Genomic DNA, 23,735 nt, shown 5'->3' with positions numbered 1-23,735 from the left:
TTTAATTTCTCTTCTAGTGCCTCCACTGTTTTAAGTCTGTCTCTACATTGAAACAGCGTGCTAGCCTCTACAAGATATTGTGATGTCCTTTTTTCAAAGTTGACCCTCTCTTCTTTGAGCTGGTCCTGGACTCTAAGCTCATTTTTTATCTGTTTTTCTTTTTCCTTCAGTTCTTTTACTTTTAGGTTTTTTTCAGTGGTCACTTGCTTTAATTCTTGCTTCAAGGCCTCATTTTCTTTGCTCAGTCTATTGACTTTGCCTTGAAGACGAGACAGAAATTCCACATCTTTTTCTTTCTGCTCCCGTCTCTTTTTTTCAGTGGCATGTTTCCTTTCCAAGTCTTTGCATTTCTTTTGAAGGTCCAGGATTTTTTTCTCATATTTCTCTGATCCTGCAGCCTTCATCTCACATTGAGCCATACGTTTTCTTAGTTGGTCTACTTGTGAGAGATGGGCGCGGGCTTCCTGTTTAAGGCTCGAAATATCATCCACACGTTCTCTACACACCTTAACAAATTTTGATATTGTCTTCTGCTGTTCCTTGTTTAAAGCCATGAGGTGTTTTTCTCTTCTCCTTAATTTTTCAATTTTTTTATGCTGTAATTCTAGTGTGGCAGCTATTTTTAAATGAATGTATTTAATTTGTATTTATATTGTTTGCGCAAAGTTATCAAGTGCAACCAGTTATCTACTCAACTAGGTAATGTGCGTTCCAAATGGAAACTCAAACTTACAGTTTCTGTCTACATGGGGTGTATTTATAGGTTTTCTTGAAACCTGACTCCGCCCCCTACAGCTATCTTCAAAGGCAATTCTGTGATGTCACAAATGGCTTTGTGACATCACAGAAAAACGTTAATGCTGTTTGTCTTATGGTAAGTGTCCTTTTTGCTCTTCTGTTCTTAATTAGTGTGAATGCTGTAAAAGCATTCAAACACCGTTAGATTGCTCTTCTTTTAGACATGACTGCTTGTATTTTTCTCATTTTTAACATTTATATTTTTTAATTTATTCAACTTTATTCAACAAAAATTTCCCATGTATTTCAATGGGGAGACCCTTCAAATTCTCCTTCAACTCACTCCTCTTTCAACTCTAACTACTTCCACATACATTGACGTAGAGCCACCATTCAAACTTTCAAACGCAGACAAGACATTCAACTATTCAACTTGTATTTATCTTTTCAATATCTATTGTACTTTTTCTTCAGTTCCAGTTTAAGTTTCATCCTTTTTTTCAGCCGTTTATAATGGGTGTGTATGGGACGGAATGTTGGCGCTAGAGTGAGACAGCTCAACTGCTAGAGTGAGAGGAGGGTGGGAATTAATCTTAAAATCTTTTCTTAAAACTGCTGCTGTGTCTGCAGCGTTTGCTCTACAGGTATGATTTTACCCTCAAAACGTAGCCATCACTGTCCTCTTTCATCCAATGTGTTTATTATTGTAATAGGTGTTATGGTTCTGTCATAAATGTCACCAATGCACAGCTTCCTCCCTCCAACTCTTCCATAGACTCTAATGTTAAAATGGCTCAGAAGGTTCGTTTGAAAATCAGAAGAGCAGGCTGTCTTTACACTGTCACCACGTCCATATAATAAACTCCACAGGCATGAAAACTGAGAATTCAGTAGACTAGACATTGCTGCCACTCACGGTGAAAGAATTTTGTCAATACGACTTGTACTTTTCATTTCAATTTCATTTGTTTCAGGCTGACGTTTCTGTTCATTTTAAGCAGCAGAAGTGAGGTGCATGTCTGTGTCGTGTGTATGGAGCCATTGGATGCAGTCACTATAGCAACCAGGCTCACACCTGCCTGCTTAGCCCTCTCTCACTCTGCCAAGATTCATCATAAACACTTCTCTTTCAACTGCTGCTGTGTCCACAGTGTTTGCTCTACAGCCATCATTTTCCCCTCAAAACGTCGCCATCGTTGTTCTCTTTCCAACACAGTGTCTTTGAAAGCTCAGAGATGTAAACTTTGTGGATCCAAGTGGAGGGATCACAATTTAGTCATTCAGTGATTCAAAGAATATGAACTTTTAATATTCATTCAGATGTTTTCTGACTCTAAATTTTCTTTTCTCATTTCTTAGTTTTTTTAAATTTACATTTAAAACATTTTCAGCTATTTTCCAACTTCTTTTGTGCAAATGTCAGCTTTTAGCAGTTCAGCACTTTTGCTTTCAGGTGAAAATTTCTGTATTTTTCATCTAATTCGAAGTTTTTAACTTAAATTCAGCAATTAATTCATTTCACTGCATAGATTCAGGTATCACACATACACACACATACATACACACACACACACACACACACACACACACACACACACACACACACACACACACACACATACACACACACAGGCAAGGTACTCTTTGTGTGTATGTAGACGTCATATGTTAATGAACCGATGCATATTCATGTAACCTCAATAAAAGAACAGTGTTACGGGAGAACGAAGAGAGCAACTGGGGTCAAGCGAAGGAACGGCGCCTGTCCGGTTCTCTCCCGTGCACGAGAAACATGAAGAACTTTGCCTACTTGTGTCTTGCTTTGCTGTGTAATTATATTGTCTTCAACGTTCCAGCGAATAGGTTCAAGCTACAAACCTATCACTCTGCTCTCTGCTAAGGTTTTAGAATCACAGTGGAAAGTTTAGAATTATTACTTCGTTTCAAGGAATGAATACAATGTATAGAAGTAGATCAAAAGTGCTAAAACACAACCACTCAGACTTAATAAACAAAAGGAAAATCAGTTCAGTCCAATAATTTTTTATTTGCATAGTGCCAGTTCACAAGAAGATGCTTCAAGGCACTTGATATTGTAAGGTAAAGACCCTACAATATTACAGAAACCCCAACAATCCGAGGACCCCCTATGAGCAAGCACTTGGCGACAGTGGGGAGGAAAAACTGCCTATTAACAGGCAGAGACCTCCGGCAGAACCAGGCTCAGAAAGGGGCAGTCATCTGCCGCGACTGGTTGGGGGTGAGGTAGTGACACAGATGGAACGTGTTCATGTCACTTCCTCACAGCAAACAGATGTTATTATTTAGTGTTGTCTACTATTTTTGGTGTTAAGGGAAATACAGGTCCTCCTGGGTTAGAGAGGTAATTGCCTCAGTGTATTTTTAGCATTGTTTTTAACCATATCTCTTAGTGATTGAGTTTTAATTTTTTAAAAAGTCAGTTTGTGTTTGTTGACCAGTCTAAAAACTGATTATTTCTTTCAATGTATGAATGGGAATTATTGTTTAAAATTGTTCTTTCTGGTGTGGGAACAGGGCAGCAGGGTTCTTACTGGTGTGATGACCCGGCTGATGGGGTCTGTTACTTAATTATGGGGGTGTGTTGGTTAATCTGGAGGGTCTACTGCTTACATTCTGCAATGCCAACGTTTTGCCTACGAGAGGAGGGAGGAAATAAACCTTTTTTTCTGTCTTTTGAGGAATGCTTGAGATGAATCTGGTTGAGCGCCCAACCTCAGACTGCTGATATGATTTCGCCATAGAGTTTGGCTTGGCCTTGGTGGAAATCTGAGGTAGCGGGGCGTGCTTTGCGCTGACCTCAAGTGTCAGTTGTTTATTTTCTTCTACAAGGCTGCTGTTCTTAGCCTCATATACAGAAAGGATTCGCTGTGTTGTTACTAACTGCTTTTTGAGGTCGCGATTTTCCCACTCACATCTGTGGAGTTTCTGTATGGCATCTTTGTTTTGAAGTGCAGCCTCCTGATTCAGCGTTGGCCGCAGTTCTTTAATTTCTTTGTCCTTTTCTGTGACCAGTTGTTTATATTTGCATAACAGGCGGTCCCGGCGGCGCTGTTCAAATACTAATGCGTGACTGGACATGTGCATTTTTCTTTTAGCGTTAAGTCTGTTTGTTCGCCGCTGCGAGAAGATTTTTTCCTGTGTTTTTGCAGCGTATTTGTGCAGCTCAATGGCAACCTTTAAGGAATTCTCCTCACGCAGGTCCTTTACCTGCTTCGTCAGACGGTCAATTTCCTGTTTTTGTCCTTCAATCGTTTGTCTTTGAGTTGAACTCATTTGAATTTCAGTTTCCAGCTCTTTTATGTTTTCTTGCTGCTGAAACACAATTTCTTTGTAGTGTGTGAGCTCTTTGTCCACCTTTTCTTTGTCTGCCAAATTCTGGACCAGCCTTTTCTTAACTACCTTGCGCTCCTTGTTGACACAGGCAAGTTGTTTGGCCTGTGCCGTCTGCGCTTCTGCCTGCTTTTGTTTGATGAGCTCCAGTTGATTTTTCACAGCAAAATACCTGGTCTGAGACTTGGATAGCTCTGCTTGAATCATTTCTCGTTCACTATTCTTTTGTTCTGTGTCTTTTGTCAGTGACTCTATGGTGTCCTTAAATTGACTGATCACGGTCTTAGCCTCAGATAACTCCTTATTAAGTTTTTCATTCCAAAACTTGTCGTGCGTCATCTGTATTTTTAGTCTGTGTTCTGTTTCTTTCAGAGCATTTCTCAGACTGACAATCTCATGATCTTGGGATGTCATTTTCTTGAAGGATTCCCGCCTCTCACTTTCAAGTTTGGCTATTTGTTCATTTTTCATCTGCAGGACTTTGTGTTGCGTGTTAGAAAGCTGCTTTGAGGCTTCCTTTGTCTGACTTTCTATTTCCTCTCGTTTTCCTTTTAACTCTTTTACTAGTTTGTTATTGTCCAAGTCCTTTCTCAAAAGCAAATCTGACAGTTCATTATTTTTCATTATCAATGCGCTTTTCTCCATAATGACCCTGTCCTTTTGCTCTTCAAAATCCTCTGCTTTTTTTTGCCATGTTTTAATTTCAGCTTTTAATTTCTCTTCTAGTGCCTCCACTGTTTTAAGTCTGTCTCTACATTGAAACAGCGTGCTAGCCTCTACAAGATATTGTGATGTCCTTTTTTCAAAGTTGACCCTCTCTTCTTTGAGCTGGTCCTGGACTCTAAGCTCATTTTTTATCTGTTTTTCTTTTTCCTTCAGTTCTTTTACTTTTAGGTTTTTTTCAGTGGTCACTTGCTTTAATTCTTGCTTCAAGGCCTCATTTTCTTTGCTCAGTCTATTGACTTTGCCTTGAAGACGAGACAGAAATTCCACATCTTTTTCTTTCTGCTCCCGTCTCTTTTTTTCAGTGGCATGTTTCCTTTCCAAGTCTTTGCATTTCTTTTGAAGGTCCAGGATTTTTTTCTCATATTTCTCTGATCCTGCAGCCTTCATCTCACATTGAGCCATACGTTTTCTTAGTTGGTCTACTTGTGAGAGATGGGCGCGGGCTTCCTGTTTAAGGCTCGAAATATCATCCACACGTTCTCTACACACCTTAACAAATTTTGATATTGTCTTCTGCTGTTCCTTGTTTAAAGCCATGAGGTGTTTTTCTCTTCTCCTTAATTTTTCAATTTTTTTATGCTGTAATTCTAGTGTGGCAGCTATTTTTAAATGAATGTATTTAATTTGTATTTATATTGTTTGCGCAAAGTTATCAAGTGCAACCAGTTATCTACTCAACTAGGTAATGTGCGTTCCAAATGGAAACTCAAACTTACAGTTTCTGTCTACATGGGGTGTATTTATAGGTTTTCTTGAAACCTGACTCCGCCCCCTACAGCTATCTTCAAAGGCAATTCTGTGATGTCACAAATGGCTTTGTGACATCACAGAAAAACGTTAATGCTGTTTGTCTTATGGTAAGTGTCCTTTTTGCTCTTCTGTTCTTAATTAGTGTGAATGCTGTAAAAGCATTCAAACACCGTTAGATTGCTCTTCTTTTAGACATGACTGCTTGTATTTTTCTCATTTTTAACATTTATATTTTTTAATTTATTCAACTTTATTCAACAAAAATTTCCCATGTATTTCAATGGGGAGACCCTTCAAATTCTCCTTCAACTCACTCCTCTTTCAACTCTAACTACTTCCACATACATTGACGTAGAGCCACCATTCAAACTTTCAAACGCAGACAAGACATTCAACTATTCAACTTGTATTTATCTTTTCAATATCTATTGTACTTTTTCTTCAGTTCCAGTTTAAGTTTCATCCTTTTTTTCAGCCGTTTATAATGGGTGTGTATGGGACGGAATGTTGGCGCTAGAGTGAGACAGCTCAACTGCTAGAGTGAGAGGAGGGTGGGAATTAATCTTAAAATCTTTTCTTAAAACTGCTGCTGTGTCTGCAGCGTTTGCTCTACAGGTATGATTTTACCCTCAAAACGTAGCCATCACTGTCCTCTTTCATCCAATGTGTTTATTATTGTAATAGGTGTTATGGTTCTGTCATAAATGTCACCAATGCACAGCTTCCTCCCTCCAACTCTTCCATAGACTCTAATGTTAAAATGGCTCAGAAGGTTCGTTTGAAAATCAGAAGAGCAGGCTGTCTTTACACTGTCACCACGTCCATATAATAAACTCCACAGGCATGAAAACTGAGAATTCAGTAGACTAGACATTGCTGCCACTCACGGTGAAAGAATTTTGTCAATACGACTTGTACTTTTCATTTCAATTTCATTTGTTTCAGGCTGACGTTTCTGTTCATTTTAAGCAGCAGAAGTGAGGTGCATGTCTGTGTCGTGTGTATGGAGCCATTGGATGCAGTCACTATAGCAACCAGGCTCACACCTGCCTGCTTAGCCCTCTCTCACTCTGCCAAGATTCATCATAAACACTTCTCTTTCAACTGCTGCTGTGTCCACAGTGTTTGCTCTACAGCCATCATTTTCCCCTCAAAACGTCGCCATCGTTGTTCTCTTTCCAACACAGTGTCTTTGAAAGCTCAGAGATGTAAACTTTGTGGATCCAAGTGGAGGGATCACAATTTAGTCATTCAGTGATTCAAAGAATATGAACTTTTAATATTCATTCAGATGTTTTCTGACTCTAAATTTTCTTTTCTCATTTCTTAGTTTTTTTAAATTTACATTTAAAACATTTTCAGCTATTTTCCAACTTCTTTTGTGCAAATGTCAGCTTTTAGCAGTTCAGCACTTTTGCTTTCAGGTGAAAATTTCTGTATTTTTCATCTAATTCGAAGTTTTTAACTTAAATTCAGCAATTAATTCATTTCACTGCATAGATTCAGGTATCACACATACACACACATACATACACACACACACACACACACACACACACACACACACACACACACACACACACACACACATACACACACACAGGCAAGGTACTCTTTGTGTGTATGTAGACGTCATATGTTAATGAACCGATGCATATTCATGTAACCTCAATAAAAGAACAGTGTTACGGGAGAACGAAGAGAGCAACTGGGGTCAAGCGAAGGAACGGCGCCTGTCCGGTTCTCTCCCGTGCACGAGAAACATGAAGAACTTTGCCTACTTGTGTCTTGCTTTGCTGTGTAATTATATTGTCTTCAACGTTCCAGCGAATAGGTTCAAGCTACAAACCTATCACTCTGCTCTCTGCTAAGGTTTTAGAATCACAGTGGAAAGTTTAGAATTATTACTTCGTTTCAAGGAATGAATACAATGTATAGAAGTAGATCAAAAGTGCTAAAACACAACCACTCAGACTTAATAAACAAAAGGAAAATCAGTTCAGTCCAATAATTTTTTATTTGCATAGTGCCAGTTCACAAGAAGATGCTTCAAGGCACTTGATATTGTAAGGTAAAGACCCTACAATATTACAGAAACCCCAACAATCCGAGGACCCCCTATGAGCAAGCACTTGGCGACAGTGGGGAGGAAAAACTGCCTATTAACAGGCAGAGACCTCCGGCAGAACCAGGCTCAGAAAGGGGCAGTCATCTGCCGCGACTGGTTGGGGGTGAGGTAGTGACACAGATGGAACGTGTTCATGTCACTTCCTCACAGCAAACAGATGTTATTATTTAGTGTTGTCTACTATTTTTGGTGTTAAGGGAAATACAGGTCCTCCTGGGTTAGAGAGGTAATTGCCTCAGTGTATTTTTAGCATTGTTTTTAACCATATCTCTTAGTGATTGAGTTTTAATTTTTTAAAAAGTCAGTTTGTGTTTGTTGACCAGTCTAAAAACTGATTATTTCTTTCAATGTATGAATGGGAATTATTGTTTAAAATTGTTCTTTCTGGTGTGGGAACAGGGCAGCAGGGTTCTTACTGGTGTGATGACCCGGCTGATGGGGTCTGTTACTTAATTATGGGGGTGTGTTGGTTAATCTGGAGGGTCTACTGCTTACATTCTGCAATGCCAACGTTTTGCCTACGAGAGGAGGGAGGAAATAAACCTTTTTTTCTGTCTTTTGAGGAATGCTTGAGATGAATCTGGTTGAGCGCCCAACCTCAGACTGCTGATATGATTTCGCCATAGAGTTTGGCTTGGCCTTGGTGGAAATCTGAGGTAGCGGGGCGTGCTTTGCGCTGACCTCAAGTGTCAGTTGTTTATTTTCTTCTACAAGGCTGCTGTTCTTAGCCTCATATACAGAAAGGATTCGCTGTGTTGTTACTAACTGCTTTTTGAGGTCGCAATTTTCCCACTCACATCTGTGGAGTTTCTGTATGGCATCTTTGTTTTGAAGTGCAGCCTCCTGATTCAGCGTTGGCCGCAGTTCTTTAATTTCTTTGTCCTTTTCTGTGACCAGTTGTTTATATTTGCATAACAGGCGGTCCCGGCGGCGCTGTTCAAATACTAATGCGTGACTGGACATGTGCATTTTTCTTTTAGCGTTAAGTCTGTTTGTTCGCCGCTGCGAGAAGATTTTTTCCTGTGTTTTTGCAGCGTATTTGTGCAGCTCAATGGCAACCTTTAAGGAATTCTCCTCACGCAGGTCCTTTACCTGCTTCGTCAGACGGTCAATTTCCTGTTTTTGTCCTTCAATCGTTTGTCTTTGAGTTGAACTCATTTGAATTTCAGTTTCCAGCTCTTTTATGTTTTCTTGCTGCTGAAACACAATTTCTTTGTAGTGTGTGAGCTCTTTGTCCACCTTTTCTTTGTCTGCCAAATTCTGGACCAGCCTTTTCTTAACTACCTTGCGCTCCTTGTTGACACAGGCAAGTTGTTTGGCCTGTGCCGTCTGCGCTTCTGCCTGCTTTTGTTTGATGAGCTCCAGTTGATTTTTCACAGCAAAATACCTGGTCTGAGACTTGGATAGCTCTGCTTGAATCATTTCTCGTTCACTATTCTTTTGTTCTGTGTCTTTTGTCAGTGACTCTATGGTGTCCTTAAATTGACTGATCACGGTCTTAGCCTCAGATAACTCCTTATTAAGTTTTTCATTCCAAAACTTGTCGTGCGTCATCTGTATTTTTAGTCTGTGTTCTGTTTCTTTCAGAGCATTTCTCAGACTGACAATCTCATGATCTTGGGATGTCATTTTCTTGAAGGATTCCCGCCTCTCACTTTCAAGTTTGGCTATTTGTTCATTTTTCATCTGCAGGACTTTGTGTTGCGTGTTAGAAAGCTGCTTTGAGGCTTCCTTTGTCTGACTTTCTATTTCCTCTCGTTTTCCTTTTAACTCTTTTACTAGTTTGTTATTGTCCAAGTCCTTTCTCAAAAGCAAATCTGACAGTTCATTATTTTTCATTATCAATGCGCTTTTCTCCATAATGACCCTGTCCTTTTGCTCTTCAAAATCCTCTGCTTTTTTTTGCCATGTTTTAATTTCAGCTTTTAATTTCTCTTCTAGTGCCTCCACTGTTTTAAGTCTGTCTCTACATTGAAACAGCGTGCTAGCCTCTACAAGATATTGTGATGTCCTTTTTTCAAAGTTGACCCTCTCTTCTTTGAGCTGGTCCTGGACTCTAAGCTCATTTTTTATCTGTTTTTCTTTTTCCTTCAGTTCTTTTACTTTTAGGTTTTTTTCAGTGGTCACTTGCTTTAATTCTTGCTTCAAGGCCTCATTTTCTTTGCTCAGTCTATTGACTTTGCCTTGAAGACGAGACAGAAATTCCACATCTTTTTCTTTCTGCTCCCGTCTCTTTTTTTCAGTGGCATGTTTCCTTTCCAAGTCTTTGCATTTCTTTTGAAGGTCCAGGATTTTTTTCTCATATTTCTCTGATCCTGCAGCCTTCATCTCACATTGAGCCATACGTTTTCTTAGTTGGTCTACTTGTGAGAGATGGGCGCGGGCTTCCTGTTTAAGGCTCGAAATATCATCCACACGTTCTCTACACACCTTAACAAATTTTGATATTGTCTTCTGCTGTTCCTTGTTTAAAGCCATGAGGTGTTTTTCTCTTCTCCTTAATTTTTCAATTTTTTTATGCTGTAATTCTAGTGTGGCAGCTATTTTTAAATGAATGTATTTAATTTGTATTTATATTGTTTGCGCAAAGTTATCAAGTGCAACCAGTTATCTACTCAACTAGGTAATGTGCGTTCCAAATGGAAACTCAAACTTACAGTTTCTGTCTACATGGGGTGTATTTATAGGTTTTCTTGAAACCTGACTCCGCCCCCTACAGCTATCTTCAAAGGCAATTCTGTGATGTCACAAATGGCTTTGTGACATCACAGAAAAACGTTAATGCTGTTTGTCTTATGGTAAGTGTCCTTTTTGCTCTTCTGTTCTTAATTAGTGTGAATGCTGTAAAAGCATTCAAACACCGTTAGATTGCTCTTCTTTTAGACATGACTGCTTGTATTTTTCTCATTTTTAACATTTATATTTTTTAATTTATTCAACTTTATTCAACAAAAATTTCCCATGTATTTCAATGGGGAGACCCTTCAAATTCTCCTTCAACTCACTCCTCTTTCAACTCTAACTACTTCCACATACATTGACGTAGAGCCACCATTCAAACTTTCAAACGCAGACAAGACATTCAACTATTCAACTTGTATTTATCTTTTCAATATCTATTGTACTTTTTCTTCAGTTCCAGTTTAAGTTTCATCCTTTTTTTCAGCCGTTTATAATGGGTGTGTATGGGACGGAATGTTGGCGCTAGAGTGAGACAGCTCAACTGCTAGAGTGAGAGGAGGGTGGGAATTAATCTTAAAATCTTTTCTTAAAACTGCTGCTGTGTCTGCAGCGTTTGCTCTACAGGTATGATTTTACCCTCAAAACGTAGCCATCACTGTCCTCTTTCATCCAATGTGTTTATTATTGTAATAGGTGTTATGGTTCTGTCATAAATGTCACCAATGCACAGCTTCCTCCCTCCAACTCTTCCATAGACTCTAATGTTAAAATGGCTCAGAAGGTTCGTTTGAAAATCAGAAGAGCAGGCTGTCTTTACACTGTCACCACGTCCATATAATAAACTCCACAGGCATGAAAACTGAGAATTCAGTAGACTAGACATTGCTGCCACTCACGGTGAAAGAATTTTGTCAATACGACTTGTACTTTTCATTTCAATTTGATTTGTTTCAGGCTGACGTTTCTGTTCATTTTAAGCAGCAGAAGTGAGGTGCATGTCTGTGTCGTGTGTATGGAGCCATTGGATGCAGTCACTATAGCAACCAGGCTCACACCTGCCTGCTTAGCCCTCTCTCACTCTGCCAAGATTCATCATAAACACTTCTCTTTCAACTGCTGCTGTGTCCACAGTGTTTGCTCTACAGCCATCATTTTCCCCTCAAAACGTCGCCATCGTTGTTCTCTTTCCAACACAGTGTCTTTGAAAGCTCAGAGATGTAAACTTTGTGGATCCAAGTGGAGGGATCACAATTTAGTCATTCAGTGATTCAAAGAATATGAACTTTTAATATTCATTCAGATGTTTTCTGACTCTAAATTTTCTTTTCTCATTTCTTAGTTTTTTTAAATTTACATTTAAAACATTTTCAGCTATTTTCCAACTTCTTTTGTGCAAATGTCAGCTTTTAGCAGTTCAGCACTTTTGCTTTCAGGCGAAAATTTCTGTATTTTTCATCTAATTCGAAGTTTTTAACTTAAATTCAGCAATTAATTCATTTCACTGCGTAGATTCAGGTATCACACATACACACACACATACATACACACACACACACACACACACACACACACACATACACACACACAGGCAAGGTACTCTTTGTGTGTATGTAGACGTCATATGTTAATGAACCGATGCATATTCATGTAACCTCAATAAAAGAACAGTGTTACGGGAGAACGAAGAGAGCAACTGGGGTCAAGCGAAGGAACGGCGCCTGTCCGGTTCTCTCCCGTGCACGAGAAACATGAAGAACTTTGCCTACTTGTGTCTTGCTTTGCTGTGTAATTATATTGTCTTCAACGTTCCAGCGAATAGGTTCAAGCTACAAACCTATCACTCTGCTCTCTGCTAAGGTTTTAGAATCACAGTGGAAAGTTTAGAATTATTACTTCGTTTCAAGGAATGAATACAATGTATAGAAGTAGATCAAAAGTGCTAAAACACAACCACTCAGACTTAATAAACAAAAGGAAAATCAGTTCAGTCCAATAATTTTTTATTTGCATAGTGCCAGTTCACAAGAAGATGCTTCAAGGCACTTGATATTGTAAGGTAAAGACCCTACAATATTACAGAAACCCCAACAATCCGAGGACCCCCTATGAGCAAGCACTTGGCGACAGTGGGGAGGAAAAACTGCCTATTAACAGGCAGAGACCTCCGGCAGAACCAGGCTCAGAAAGGGGCAGTCATCTGCCGCGACTGGTTGGGGGTGAGGTAGTGACACAGATGGAACGTGTTCATGTCACTTCCTCACAGCAAACAGATGTTATTATTTAGTGTTGTCTACTATTTTTGGTGTTAAGGGAAATACAGGTCCTCCTGGGTTAGAGAGGTAATTGCCTCAGTGTATTTTTAGCATTGTTTTTAACCATATCTCTTAGTGATTGAGTTTTAATTTTTTAAAAAGTCAGTTTGTGTTTGTTGACCAGTCTAAAAACTGATTATTTCTTTCAATGTATGAATGGGAATTATTGTTTAAAATTGTTCTTTCTGGTGTGGGAACAGGGCAGCAGGGTTCTTACTGGTGTGATGACCCGGCTGATGGGGTCTGTTACTTAATTATGGGGGTGTGTTGGTTAATCTGGAGGGTCTACTGCTTACATTCTGCAATGCCAACGTTTTGCCTACGAGAGGAGGGAGGAAATAAACCTTTTTTTCTGTCTTTTGAGGAATGCTTGAGATGAATCTGGTTGAGCGCCCAACCTCAGACTGCTGATATGATTTCGCCATAGAGTTTGGCTTGGCCTTGGTGGAAATCTGAGGTAGCGGGGCGTGCTTTGCGCTGACCTCAAGTGTCAGTTGTTTATTTTCTTCTACAAGGCTGCTGTTCTTAGCCTCATATACAGAAAGGATTCGCTGTGTTGTTACTAACTGCTTTTTGAGGTCGCGATTTTCCCACTCACATCTGTGGAGTTTCTGTATGGCATCTTTGTTTTGAAGTGCAGCCTCCTGATTCAGCGTTGGCCGCAGTTCTTTAATTTCTTTGTCCTTTTCTGTGACCAGTTGTTTATATTTGCATAACAGGCGGTCCCGGCGGCGCTGTTCAAATACTAATGCGTGACTGGACATGTGCATTTTTCTTTTAGCGTTAAGTCTGTTTGTTCGCCGCTGCGAGAAGATTTTTTCCTGTGTTTTTGCAGCGTATTTGTGCAGCTCAATGGCAACCTTTAAGGAATTCTCCTCACGCAGGTCCTTTACCTGCTTCGTCAGACGGTCAATTTCCTGTTTTTGTCCTTCAATCGTTTGTCTTTGAGTTGAACTCATTTGAATTTCAGTTTCCAGCTCTTTTATGTTTTGTTGCTGCTGAAACACAATTTCTTTGTAGTGTGTGAGCTCTTTGTCCACCTTTTCTTTGTCTGCCAAAATCTGGACCAGCCTTTTCTTAACTACCTTGCGCTCCTTGTTGACACAGGCAAGTTGTTTGGCCTGTGCCGTCTGCGCTTCTGCCTGCTTTTGTTTGATGAGCTCCAGTTGATTTTTCACAGCAAAATACCTGGTCTGAGACTTGGATAGCTCTGCTTGAATCATTTCTCGTTCACTATTCTTTTGTTCTGTGTCTTTTGTCAGTGACTCTATGGTGTCCTTAAATTGACTGATCACGGTCTTAGCCTCAGATAACTCCTTATTAAGTTTTTCATTCCAAAACTCGCCGTGCGTCATCTGTATTTTTGGTCTGTGTTCTGTTTCTTTCAGAGCATTTCTCAGACTGACAATCTCATGATCTTGGGTTGTCATTTTCTTGAAGGATTCCCGCCTCTCACTTTCAAGTTTGGCTATTTGTTCATTTTTCATCTGCAGGACTTTCTCCAGGTGTTGCGTGTTAGAAAGCTGCTTTGAGGCTTCCTTTGTCTGACTTTCTATTTCCTCTCGTTTTCCTTTTAACTCTTTTACTAGTTTGTTATTGTCCAAGTCCTTTCCCAAAAGCAAATCTGACAGTTCATTATTTTTCATTATCAATGCGCTTTTCTCCATAATGACCCTGTCCTTTTGCTCTTCAAAATCCTTTGCTTTTTTTTGCCATGTTTTAATTTCAGCTTTTAATTTCTCTTCTAGTGCCTCCACTGTTTTAAGTCTGTCTCTACATTGAAACAGCGTGCTAGCCTCTACAAGATATTGTGATGTCCTTTTTTCAAAGTTGACCCTCTCTTCTTTGAGCTGGTCCTGGACTCTAAGCTCATTTTTTATCTGTTTTTCTTTTTCCTTCAGTTCTTTTACTTTTAGGTTTTTTTCAGTGGTCACTTGCTTTAATTCTTGCTTCAAGGCCTCATTTTCTTTGCTCAGTCTATTGACTTTGCCTTGAAGACGAGACAGAAATTCCACATCTTTTTCTTTCTGCTCCCGTCTCTTTTTTTCAGTGGCATGTTTCCTTTCCAAGTCTTTGCATTTCTTTTGAAGGTCCAGGATTTTTTTCTCATATTTCTCTGATCCTGCAGCCTTCATCTCACATTGAGCCATACGTTTTCTTAGTTGGTCTACTTGTGAGAGATGGGCGCGGGCTTCCTGTTTAAGGCTCGAAATATCATCCACACGTTCTCTACACACCTTAACAAATTTTGATATTGTCTTCTGCTGTTCCTTGTTTAAAGCCATGAGGTGTTTTTCTCTTCTCCTTAATTTTTCAATTTTTTTATGCTGTAATTCTAGTGTGGCAGCTATTTTTAAATGAATGTATTTAATTTGTATTTATATTGTTTGCGCAAAGTTATCAAGTGCAACCAGTTATCTACTCAACTAGGTAATGTGCGTTCCAAATGGAAACTCAAACTTACAGTTTCTGTCTACATGGGGTGTATTTATAGGTTTTCTTGAAACCTGACTCCGCCCCCTACAGCTATCTTCAAAGACAATTCTGTGATGTCACAAATGGCTTTGTGACACACACACACACACACACACACACACACACACACACACACACACACACATACACACACACAGGCAAGGTACTCTTTGTGTGTATGTAGACGTCATATGTTAATGAACCGATGCATATTCATGTAACCTCAATAAAAGAACAGTGTTACGGGAGAACGAAGAGAGCAACTGGGGTCAAGCGAAGGAACGGCGCCTGTCCGGTTCTCTCCCGTGCACGAGAAACATGAAGAACTTTGCCTACTTGTGTCTTGCTTTGCTGTGTAATTATATTGTCTTCAACGTTCCAGCGAATAGGTTCAAGCTACAAACCTATCACTCTGCTCTCTGCTAAGGTTTTAGAATCACAGTGGAAAGTTTAGAATTATTACTTCGTTTCAAGGAATGAATACAATGTATAGAAGTAGATCAAAAGTGCTAAAACACAACCACTCAGACTTAATAAACAAAAGGAAAATCAGTTCAGTCCAATAATTTTTTATTTGCATAGTGCCAGTTCACAAGAAGATGCTTCAAGGCACTTGATATTGTAAGGTAAAGACCCTACAATATTACAGAAACCCCAACAATCCGAGGACCCCCTATGAGCAAGCACTTGGCGACAGTGGGGAGGAAAAACTGCCTATTAACAGGCAGAGACCTCCGGCAGAACCAGGCTCAGAAAGGGGCAGTCATCTGCCGCGACTGGTTGGGGGTGAGGTAGTGACACAGATGGAACGTGTTCATGTCACTTCCTCACAGCAAACAGATGTTATTATTTAGTGTTGTCTACTATTTTTGGTGTTAAGGGAAATACAGGTCCTCCTGGGTTAGAGAGGTAATTGCCTCAGTGTATTTTTAGCATTGTTTTTAACCATATCTCTTAGTGATTGAGTTTTAATTTTTTAAAAAGTCAGTTTGTGTTTGTTGACCAGTCTAAAAACTGATTATTTCTTTCAATGTATGAATGGGAATTATTGTTTAAAATTGTTCTTTCTGGTGTGGGAACAGGGCAGCAGGGTTCTTACTGGTGTGATGACCCGGCTGATGGGGTCTGTTACTTAATTATGGGGGTGTGTTGGTTAATCTGGAGGGTCTACTGCTTACATTCTGCAATGCCAACGTTTTGCCTACGAGAGGAGGGAGGAAATAAACCTTTTTTTCTGTCTTTTGAGGAATGCTTGAGATGAATCTGGTTGAGCGCCCAACCTCAGACTGCTGATATGATTTCGCCATAGAGTTTGGCTTGGCCTTGGTGGAAATCTGAGGTAGCGGGGCGTGCTTTGCGCTGACCTCAAGTGTCAGTTGTTTATTTTCTTCTACAAGGCTGCTGTTCTTAGCCTCATATACAGAAAGGATTCGCTGTGTTGTTACTAACTGCTTTTTGAGGTCGCGATTTTCCCACTCACATCTGTGGAGTTTCTGTATGGCATCTTTGTTTTGAAGTGCAGCCTCCTGATTCAGCGTTGGCCGCAGTTCTTTAATTTCTTTGTCCTTTTCTGTGACCAGTTGTTTATATTTGCATAACAGGCGGTCCCGGCGGCGCTGTTCAAATACTAATGCGTGACTGGACATGTGCATTTTTCTTTTAGCGTTAAGTCTGTTTGTTCGCCGCTGCGAGAAGATTTTTTCCTGTGTTTTTGCAGCGTATTTGTGCAGCTCAATGGCAACCTTTAAGGAATTCTCCTCACGCAGGTCCTTTACCTGCTTCGTCAGACGGTCAATTTCCTGTTTTTGTCCTTCAATCGTTTGTCTTTGAGTTGAACTCATTTGAATTTCAGTTTCCAGCTCTTTTATGTTTTCTTGCTGCTGAAACACAATTTCTTTGTAGTGTGTGAGCTCTTTGTCCACCTTTTCTTTGTCTGCCAAATTCTGGACCAGCCTTTTCTTAACTACCTTGCGCTCCTTGTTGACACAGGCAAGTTGTTTGGCCTGTGCCGTCTGCGCTTCTGCCTGCTTTTGTTTGATGAGCTCCAGTTGATTTTTCACAGCAAAATACCTGGTCTGAGACTTGGATAGCTCTGCTTGAATCATTTCTCGTTCACTATTCTTTTGTTCTGTGTCTTTTGTCAGTGACTCTATGGTGTCCTTAAATTGACTGATCACGGTCTTAGCCTCAGATAACTCCTTATTAAGTTTTTCATTCCAAAACTTGTCGTGCGTCATCTGTATTTTTAGTCTGTGTTCTGTTTCTTTCAGAGCATTTCTCAGACTGACAATCTCATGATCTTGGGATGTCATTTTCTTGAAGGATTCCCGCCTCTCACTTTCAAGTTTGGCTATTTGTTCATTTTTCATCTGCAGGACTTTGTGTTGCGTGTTAGAAAGCTGCTTTGAGGCTTCCTTTGTCTGACTTTCTATTTCCTCTCGTTTTCCTTTTAACTCTTTTACTAGTTTGTTATTGTCCAAGTCCTTTCTCAAAAGCAAATCTGACAGTTCATTATTTTTCATTATCAATGCGCTTTTCTCCATAATGACCCTGTCCTTTTGCTCTTCAAAATCCTCTGCTTTTTTTTGCCATGTTTTAATTTCAGCTTTTAATTTCTCTTCTAGTGCCTCCACTGTTTTAAGTCTGTCTCTACATTGAAACAGCGTGCTAGCCTCTACAAGATATTGTGATGTCCTTTTTTCAAAGTTGACCCTCTCTTCTTTGAGCTGGTCCTGGACTCTAAGCTCATTTTTTATCTGTTTTTCTTTTTCCTTCAGTTCTTTTACTTTTAGGTTTTTTTCAGTGGTCACTTGCTTTAATTCTTGCTTCAAGGCCTCATTTTCTTTGCTCAGTCTATTGACTTTGCCTTGAAGACGAGACAGAAATTCCACATCTTTTTCTTTCTGCTCCCGTCTCTTTTTTTCAGTGGCATGTTTCCTTTCCAAGTCTTTGCATTTCTTTTGAAGGTCCAGGATTTTTTTCTCATATTTCTCTGATCCTGCAGCCTTCATCTCACATTGAGCCATACGTTTTCTTAGTTGGTCTACTTGTGAGAGATGGGCGCGGGCTTCCTGTTTAAGGCTCGAAATATCATCCACACGTTCTCTACACACCTTAACAAATTTTGATATTGTCTTCTGCTGTTCCTTGTTTAAAGCCATGAGGTGTTTTTCTCTTCTCCTTAATTTTTCAATTTTTTTATGCTGTAATTCTAGTGTGGCAGCTATTTTTAAATGAATGTATTTAATTTGTATTTATATTGTTTGCGCAAAGTTATCAAGTGCAACCAGTTATCTACTCAACTAGGTAATGTGCGTTCCAAATGGAAACTCAAACTTACAGTTTCTGTCTACATGGGGTGTATTTATAGGTTTTCTTGAAACCTGACTCCGCCCCCTACAGCTATCTTCAAAGGCAATTCTGTGATGTCACAAATGGCTTTGTGACATCACAGAAAAACGTTAATGCTGTTTGTCTTATGGTAAGTGTCCTTTTTGCTCTTCTGTTCTTAATTAGTGTGAATGCTGTAAAAGCATTCAAACACCGTTAGATTGCTCTTCTTTTAGACATGACTGCTTGTATTTTTCTCATTTTTAACATTTATATTTTTTAATTTATTCAACTTTATTCAACAAAAATTTCCCATGTATTTCAATGGGGAGACCCTTCAAATTCTCCTTCAACTCACTCCTCTTTCAACTCTAACTACTTCCACATACATTGACGTAGAGCCACCATTCAAACTTTCAAACGCAGACAAGACATTCAACTATTCAACTTGTATTTATCTTTTCAATATCTATTGTACTTTTTCTTCAGTTCCAGTTTAAGTTTCATCCTTTTTTTCAGCCGTTTATAATGGGTGTGTATGGGACGGAATGTTGGCGCTAGAGTGAGACAGCTCAACTGCTAGAGTGAGAGGAGGGTGGGAATTAATCTTAAAATCTTTTCTTAAAACTGCTGCTGTGTCTGCAGCGTTTGCTCTACAGGTATGATTTTACCCTCAAAACGTAGCCATCACTGTCCTCTTTCATCCAATGTGTTTATTATTGTAATAGGTGTTATGGTTCTGTCATAAATGTCACCAATGCACAGCTTCCTCCCTCCAACTCTTCCATAGACTCTAATGTTAAAATGGCTCAGAAGGTTCGTTTGAAAATCAGAAGAGCAGGCTGTCTTTACACTGTCACCACGTCCATATAATAAACTCCACAGGCATGAAAACTGAGAATTCAGTAGACTAGACATTGCTGCCACTCACGGTGAAAGAATTTTGTCAATACGACTTGTACTTTTCATTTCAATTTGATTTGTTTCAGGCTGACGTTTCTGTTCATTTTAAGCAGCAGAAGTGAGGTGCATGTCTGTGTCGTGTGTATGGAGCCATTGGATGCAGTCACTATAGCAACCAGGCTCACACCTGCCTGCTTAGCCCTCTCTCACTCTGCCAAGATTCATCATAAACACTTCTCTTTCAACTGCTGCTGTGTCCACAGTGTTTGCTCTACAGCCATCATTTTCCCCTCAAAACGTCGCCATCGTTGTTCTCTTTCCAACACAGTGTCTTTGAAAGCTCAGAGATGTAAACTTTGTGGATCCAAGTGGAGGGATCACAATTTAGTCATTCAGTGATTCAAAGAATATGAACTTTTAATATTCATTCAGATGTTTTCTGACTCTAAATTTTCTTTTCTCATTTCTTAGTTTTTTTAAATTTACATTTAAAACATTTTCAGCTATTTTCCAACTTCTTTTGTGCAAATGTCAGCTTTTAGCAGTTCAGCACTTTTGCTTTCAGGTGAAAATTTCTGTATTTTTCATCTAATTCGAAGTTTTTAACTTAAATTCAGCAATTAATTCATTTCACTGCATAGATTCAGGTATCACACATACACACACATACATACACACACACACACACACACACACACACACACACACACACACACACACACACATACACACACACAGGCAAGGTACTCTTTGTGTGTATGTAGACGTCATATGTTAATGAACCGATGCATATTCATGTAACCTCAATAAAAGAACAGTGTTACGGGAGAACGAAGAGAGCAACTGGGGTCAAGCGAAGGAACGGCGCCTGTCCGGTTCTCTCCCGTGCACGAGAAACATGAAGAACTTTGCCTACTTGTGTCTTGCTTTGCTGTGTAATTATATTGTCTTCAACGTTCCAGCGAATAGGTTCAAGCTACAAACCTATCACTCTGCTCTCTGCTAAGGTTTTAGAATCACAGTGGAAAGTTTAGAATTATTACTTCGTTTCAAGGAATGAATACAATGTATAGAAGTAGATCAAAAGTGCTAAAACACAACCACTCAGACTTAATAAACAAAAGGAAAATCAGTTCAGTCCAATAATTTTTTATTTGCATAGTGCCAGTTCACAAGAAGATGCTTCAAGGCACTTGATATTGTAAGGTAAAGACCCTACAATATTACAGAAACCCCAACAATCCGAGGACCCCCTATGAGCAAGCACTTGGCGACAGTGGGGAGGAAAAACTGCCTATTAACAGGCAGAGACCTCCGGCAGAACCAGGCTCAGAAAGGGGCAGTCATCTGCCGCGACTGGTTGGGGGTGAGGTAGTGACACAGATGGAACGTGTTCATGTCACTTCCTCACAGCAAACAGATGTTATTATTTAGTGTTGTCTACTATTTTTGGTGTTAAGGGAAATACAGGTCCTCCTGGGTTAGAGAGGTAATTGCCTCAGTGTATTTTTAGCATTGTTTTTAACCATATCTCTTAGTGATTGAGTTTTAATTTTTTAAAAAGTCAGTTTGTGTTTGTTGACCAGTCTAAAAACTGATTATTTCTTTCAATGTATGAATGGGAATTATTGTTTAAAATTGTTCTTTCTGGTGTGGGAACAGGGCAGCAGGGTTCTTACTGGTGTGATGACCCGGCTGATGGGGTCTGTTACTTAATTATGGGGGTGTGTTGGTTAATCTGGAGGGTCTACTGCTTACATTCTGCAATGCCAACGTTTTGCCTACGAGAGGAGGGAGGAAATAAACCTTTTTTTCTGTCTTTTGAGGAATGCTTGAGATGAATCTGGTTGAGCGCCCAACCTCAGACTGCTGATATGATTTCGCCATAGAGTTTGGCTTGGCCTTGGTGGAAATCTGAGGTAGCGGGGCGTGCTTTGCGCTGACCTCAAGTGTCAGTTGTTTATTTTCTTCTACAAGGCTGCTGTTCTTAGCCTCATATACAGAAAGGATTCGCTGTGTTGTTACTAACTGCTTTTTGAGGTCGCGATTTTCCCACTCACATCTGTGGAGTTTCTGTATGGCATCTTTGTTTTGAAGTGCAGCCTCCTGATTCAGCGTTGGCCGCAGTTCTTTAATTTCTTTGTCCTTTTCTGTGACCAGTTGTTTATATTTGCATAACAGGCGGTCCCGGCGGCGCTGTTCAAATACTAATGCGTGACTGGACATGTGCATTTTTCTTTTAGCGTTAAGTCTGTTTGTTCGCCGCTGCGAGAAGATTTTTTCCTGTGTTTTTGCAGCGTATTTGTGCAGCTCAATGGCAACCTTTAAGGAATTCTCCTCACGCAGGTCCTTTACCTGCTTCGTCAGACGGTCAATTTCCTGTTTTTGTCCTTCAATCGTTTGTCTTTGAGTTGAACTCATTTGAATTTCAGTTTCCAGCTCTTTTATGTTTTCTTGCTGCTGAAACACAATTTCTTTGTAGTGTGTGAGCTCTTTGTCCACCTTTTCTTTGTCTGCCAAAATCTGGACCAGCCTTTTCTTAACTACCTTGCGCTCCTTGTTGACACAGGCAAGTTGTTTGGCCTGTGCCGTCTGCGCTTCTGCCTGCTTTTGTTTGATGAGCTCCAGTTGATTTTTCACAGCAAAATACCTGGTCTGAGACTTGGATAGCTCTGCTTGAATCATTTCTCGTTCACTATTCTTTTGTTCTGTGTCTTTTGTCAGTGACTCTATGGTGTCCTTAAATTGACTGATCACGGTCTTAGCCTCAGATAACTCCTTATTAAGTTTTTCATTCCAAAACTTGTCGTGCGTCATCTGTATTTTTAGTCTGTGTTCTGTTTCTTTCAGAGCATTTCTCAGACTGACAATCTCATGATCTTGGGATGTCATTTTCTTGAAGGATTCCCGCCTCTCACTTTCAAGTTTGGCTATTTGTTCATTTTTCATCTGCAGGACTTTGTGTTGCGTGTTAGAAAGCTGCTTTGAGGCTTCCTTTGTCTGACTTTCTATTTCCTCTCGTTTTCCTTTTAACTCTTTTACTAGTTTGTTATTGTCCAAGTCCTTTCCCAAAAGCAAATCTGACAGTTCATTATTTTTCATTATCAATGCGCTTTTCTCCATAATGACCCTGTCCTTTTGCTCTTCAAAATCCTCTGCTTTTTTTTGCCATGTTTTAATTTCAGCTTTTAATTTCTCTTCTAGTGCCTCCACTGTTTTAAGTCTGTCTCTACATTGAAACAGCGTGCTAGCCTCTACAAGATATTGTGATGTCCTTTTTTCAAAGTTGACCCTCTCTTCTTTGAGCTGGTCCTGGACTCTAAGCTCATTTTTTATCTGTTTTTCTTTTTCCTTCAGTTCTTTTACTTTTAGGTTTTTTTCAGTGGTCACTTGCTTTAATTCTTGCTTCAAGGCCTCATTTTCTTTGCTCAGCCTATTGACTTTGCCTTGAAGACGAGACAGAAATTCCACATCTTTTTCTTTCTGCTCCCGTCTCTTTTTTTCAGTGGCATGTTTCCTTTCCAAGTCTTTGCATTTCTTTTGAAGGTCCAGGATTTTTTTCTCATATTTCTCTGATCCTGCAGCCTTCATCTCACATTGAGCCATACGTTTTCTTAGTTGGTCTACTTGTGAGAGATGGGCGCGGGCTTCCTGTTTAAGGCTCGAAATATCATCCACACGTTCTCTACACACCTTAACAAATTTTGATATTGTCTTCTGCTGTTCCTTGTTTAAAGCCATGAGGTGTTTTTCTCTTCTCCTTAATTTTTCAATTTTTTTATGCTGTAATTCTAGTGTGGCAGCTATTTTTAAATGAATGTATTTAATTTGTATTTATATTGTTTGCGCAAAGTTATCAAGTGCAACCAGTTATCTACTCAACTAGGTAATGTGCGTTCCAAATGGAAACTCAAACTTACAGTTTCTGTCTACATGGGGTGTATTTATAGGTTTTCTTGAAACCTGACTCCGCCCCCTACAGCTATCTTCAAAGGCAATTCTGTGATGTCACAAATGGCTTTGTGACATCACAGAAAAACGTTAATGCTGTTTGTCTTATGGTAAGTGTCCTTTTTGCTCTTCTGTTCTTAATTAGTGTGAATGCTGTAAAAGCATTCAAACACCGTTAGATTGCTCTTCTTTTAGACATGACTGCTTGTATTTTTCTCATTTTTAACATTTATATTTTTTAATTTATTCAACTTTATTCAACAAAAATTTCCCATGTATTTCAATGGGGAGACCCTTCAAATTCTCCTTCAACTCACTCCTCTTTCAACTCTAACTACTTCCACATACATTGACGTAGAGCCACCATT

At 39.6% G+C, this 23,735-nt stretch overlaps 2 protein-coding genes across 2 annotated transcripts; both read right to left on the bottom strand.

The window, feature by feature from the left end:
* Window positions 1-12,962: 12,962 nt before the first annotated feature.
* On the bottom strand, window positions 12,963-14,993 carry LOC147313955 (uncharacterized). The gene has a single exon (XM_086262693.1). It carries the CDS (start codon window positions 14,991-14,993, stop codon window positions 12,963-12,965), a length of 2,031 nt encoding a protein of 676 aa, XP_086118819.1.
* Window positions 14,994-21,132: 6,139 nt separating this feature from the next.
* On the bottom strand, window positions 21,133-23,157 carry LOC147313954 (uncharacterized). The gene has a single exon (XM_086262692.1). It carries the CDS (start codon window positions 23,155-23,157, stop codon window positions 21,133-21,135), a length of 2,025 nt encoding a protein of 674 aa, XP_086118818.1.
* Window positions 23,158-23,735: the final 578 nt, after the last annotated feature.

The sequence above is a fragment of the Aulonocara sp. 'chitande type north' Nkhata Bay genome, linkage group LG14 (genome assembly GCF_057382095.1).
Source record: "Aulonocara sp. 'chitande type north' Nkhata Bay isolate Kocher_YH1m ecotype deep benthic linkage group LG14, A_spYH_male_GT1.1, whole genome shotgun sequence".
Classification (NCBI taxonomy): Eukaryota; Metazoa; Chordata; class Actinopteri; order Cichliformes; family Cichlidae; genus Aulonocara; species Aulonocara sp. 'chitande type north' Nkhata Bay.
The sequence above is the reverse complement of the archived record's forward strand: the minus strand, read 5'-3'. Positions and strand labels throughout refer to the sequence as shown.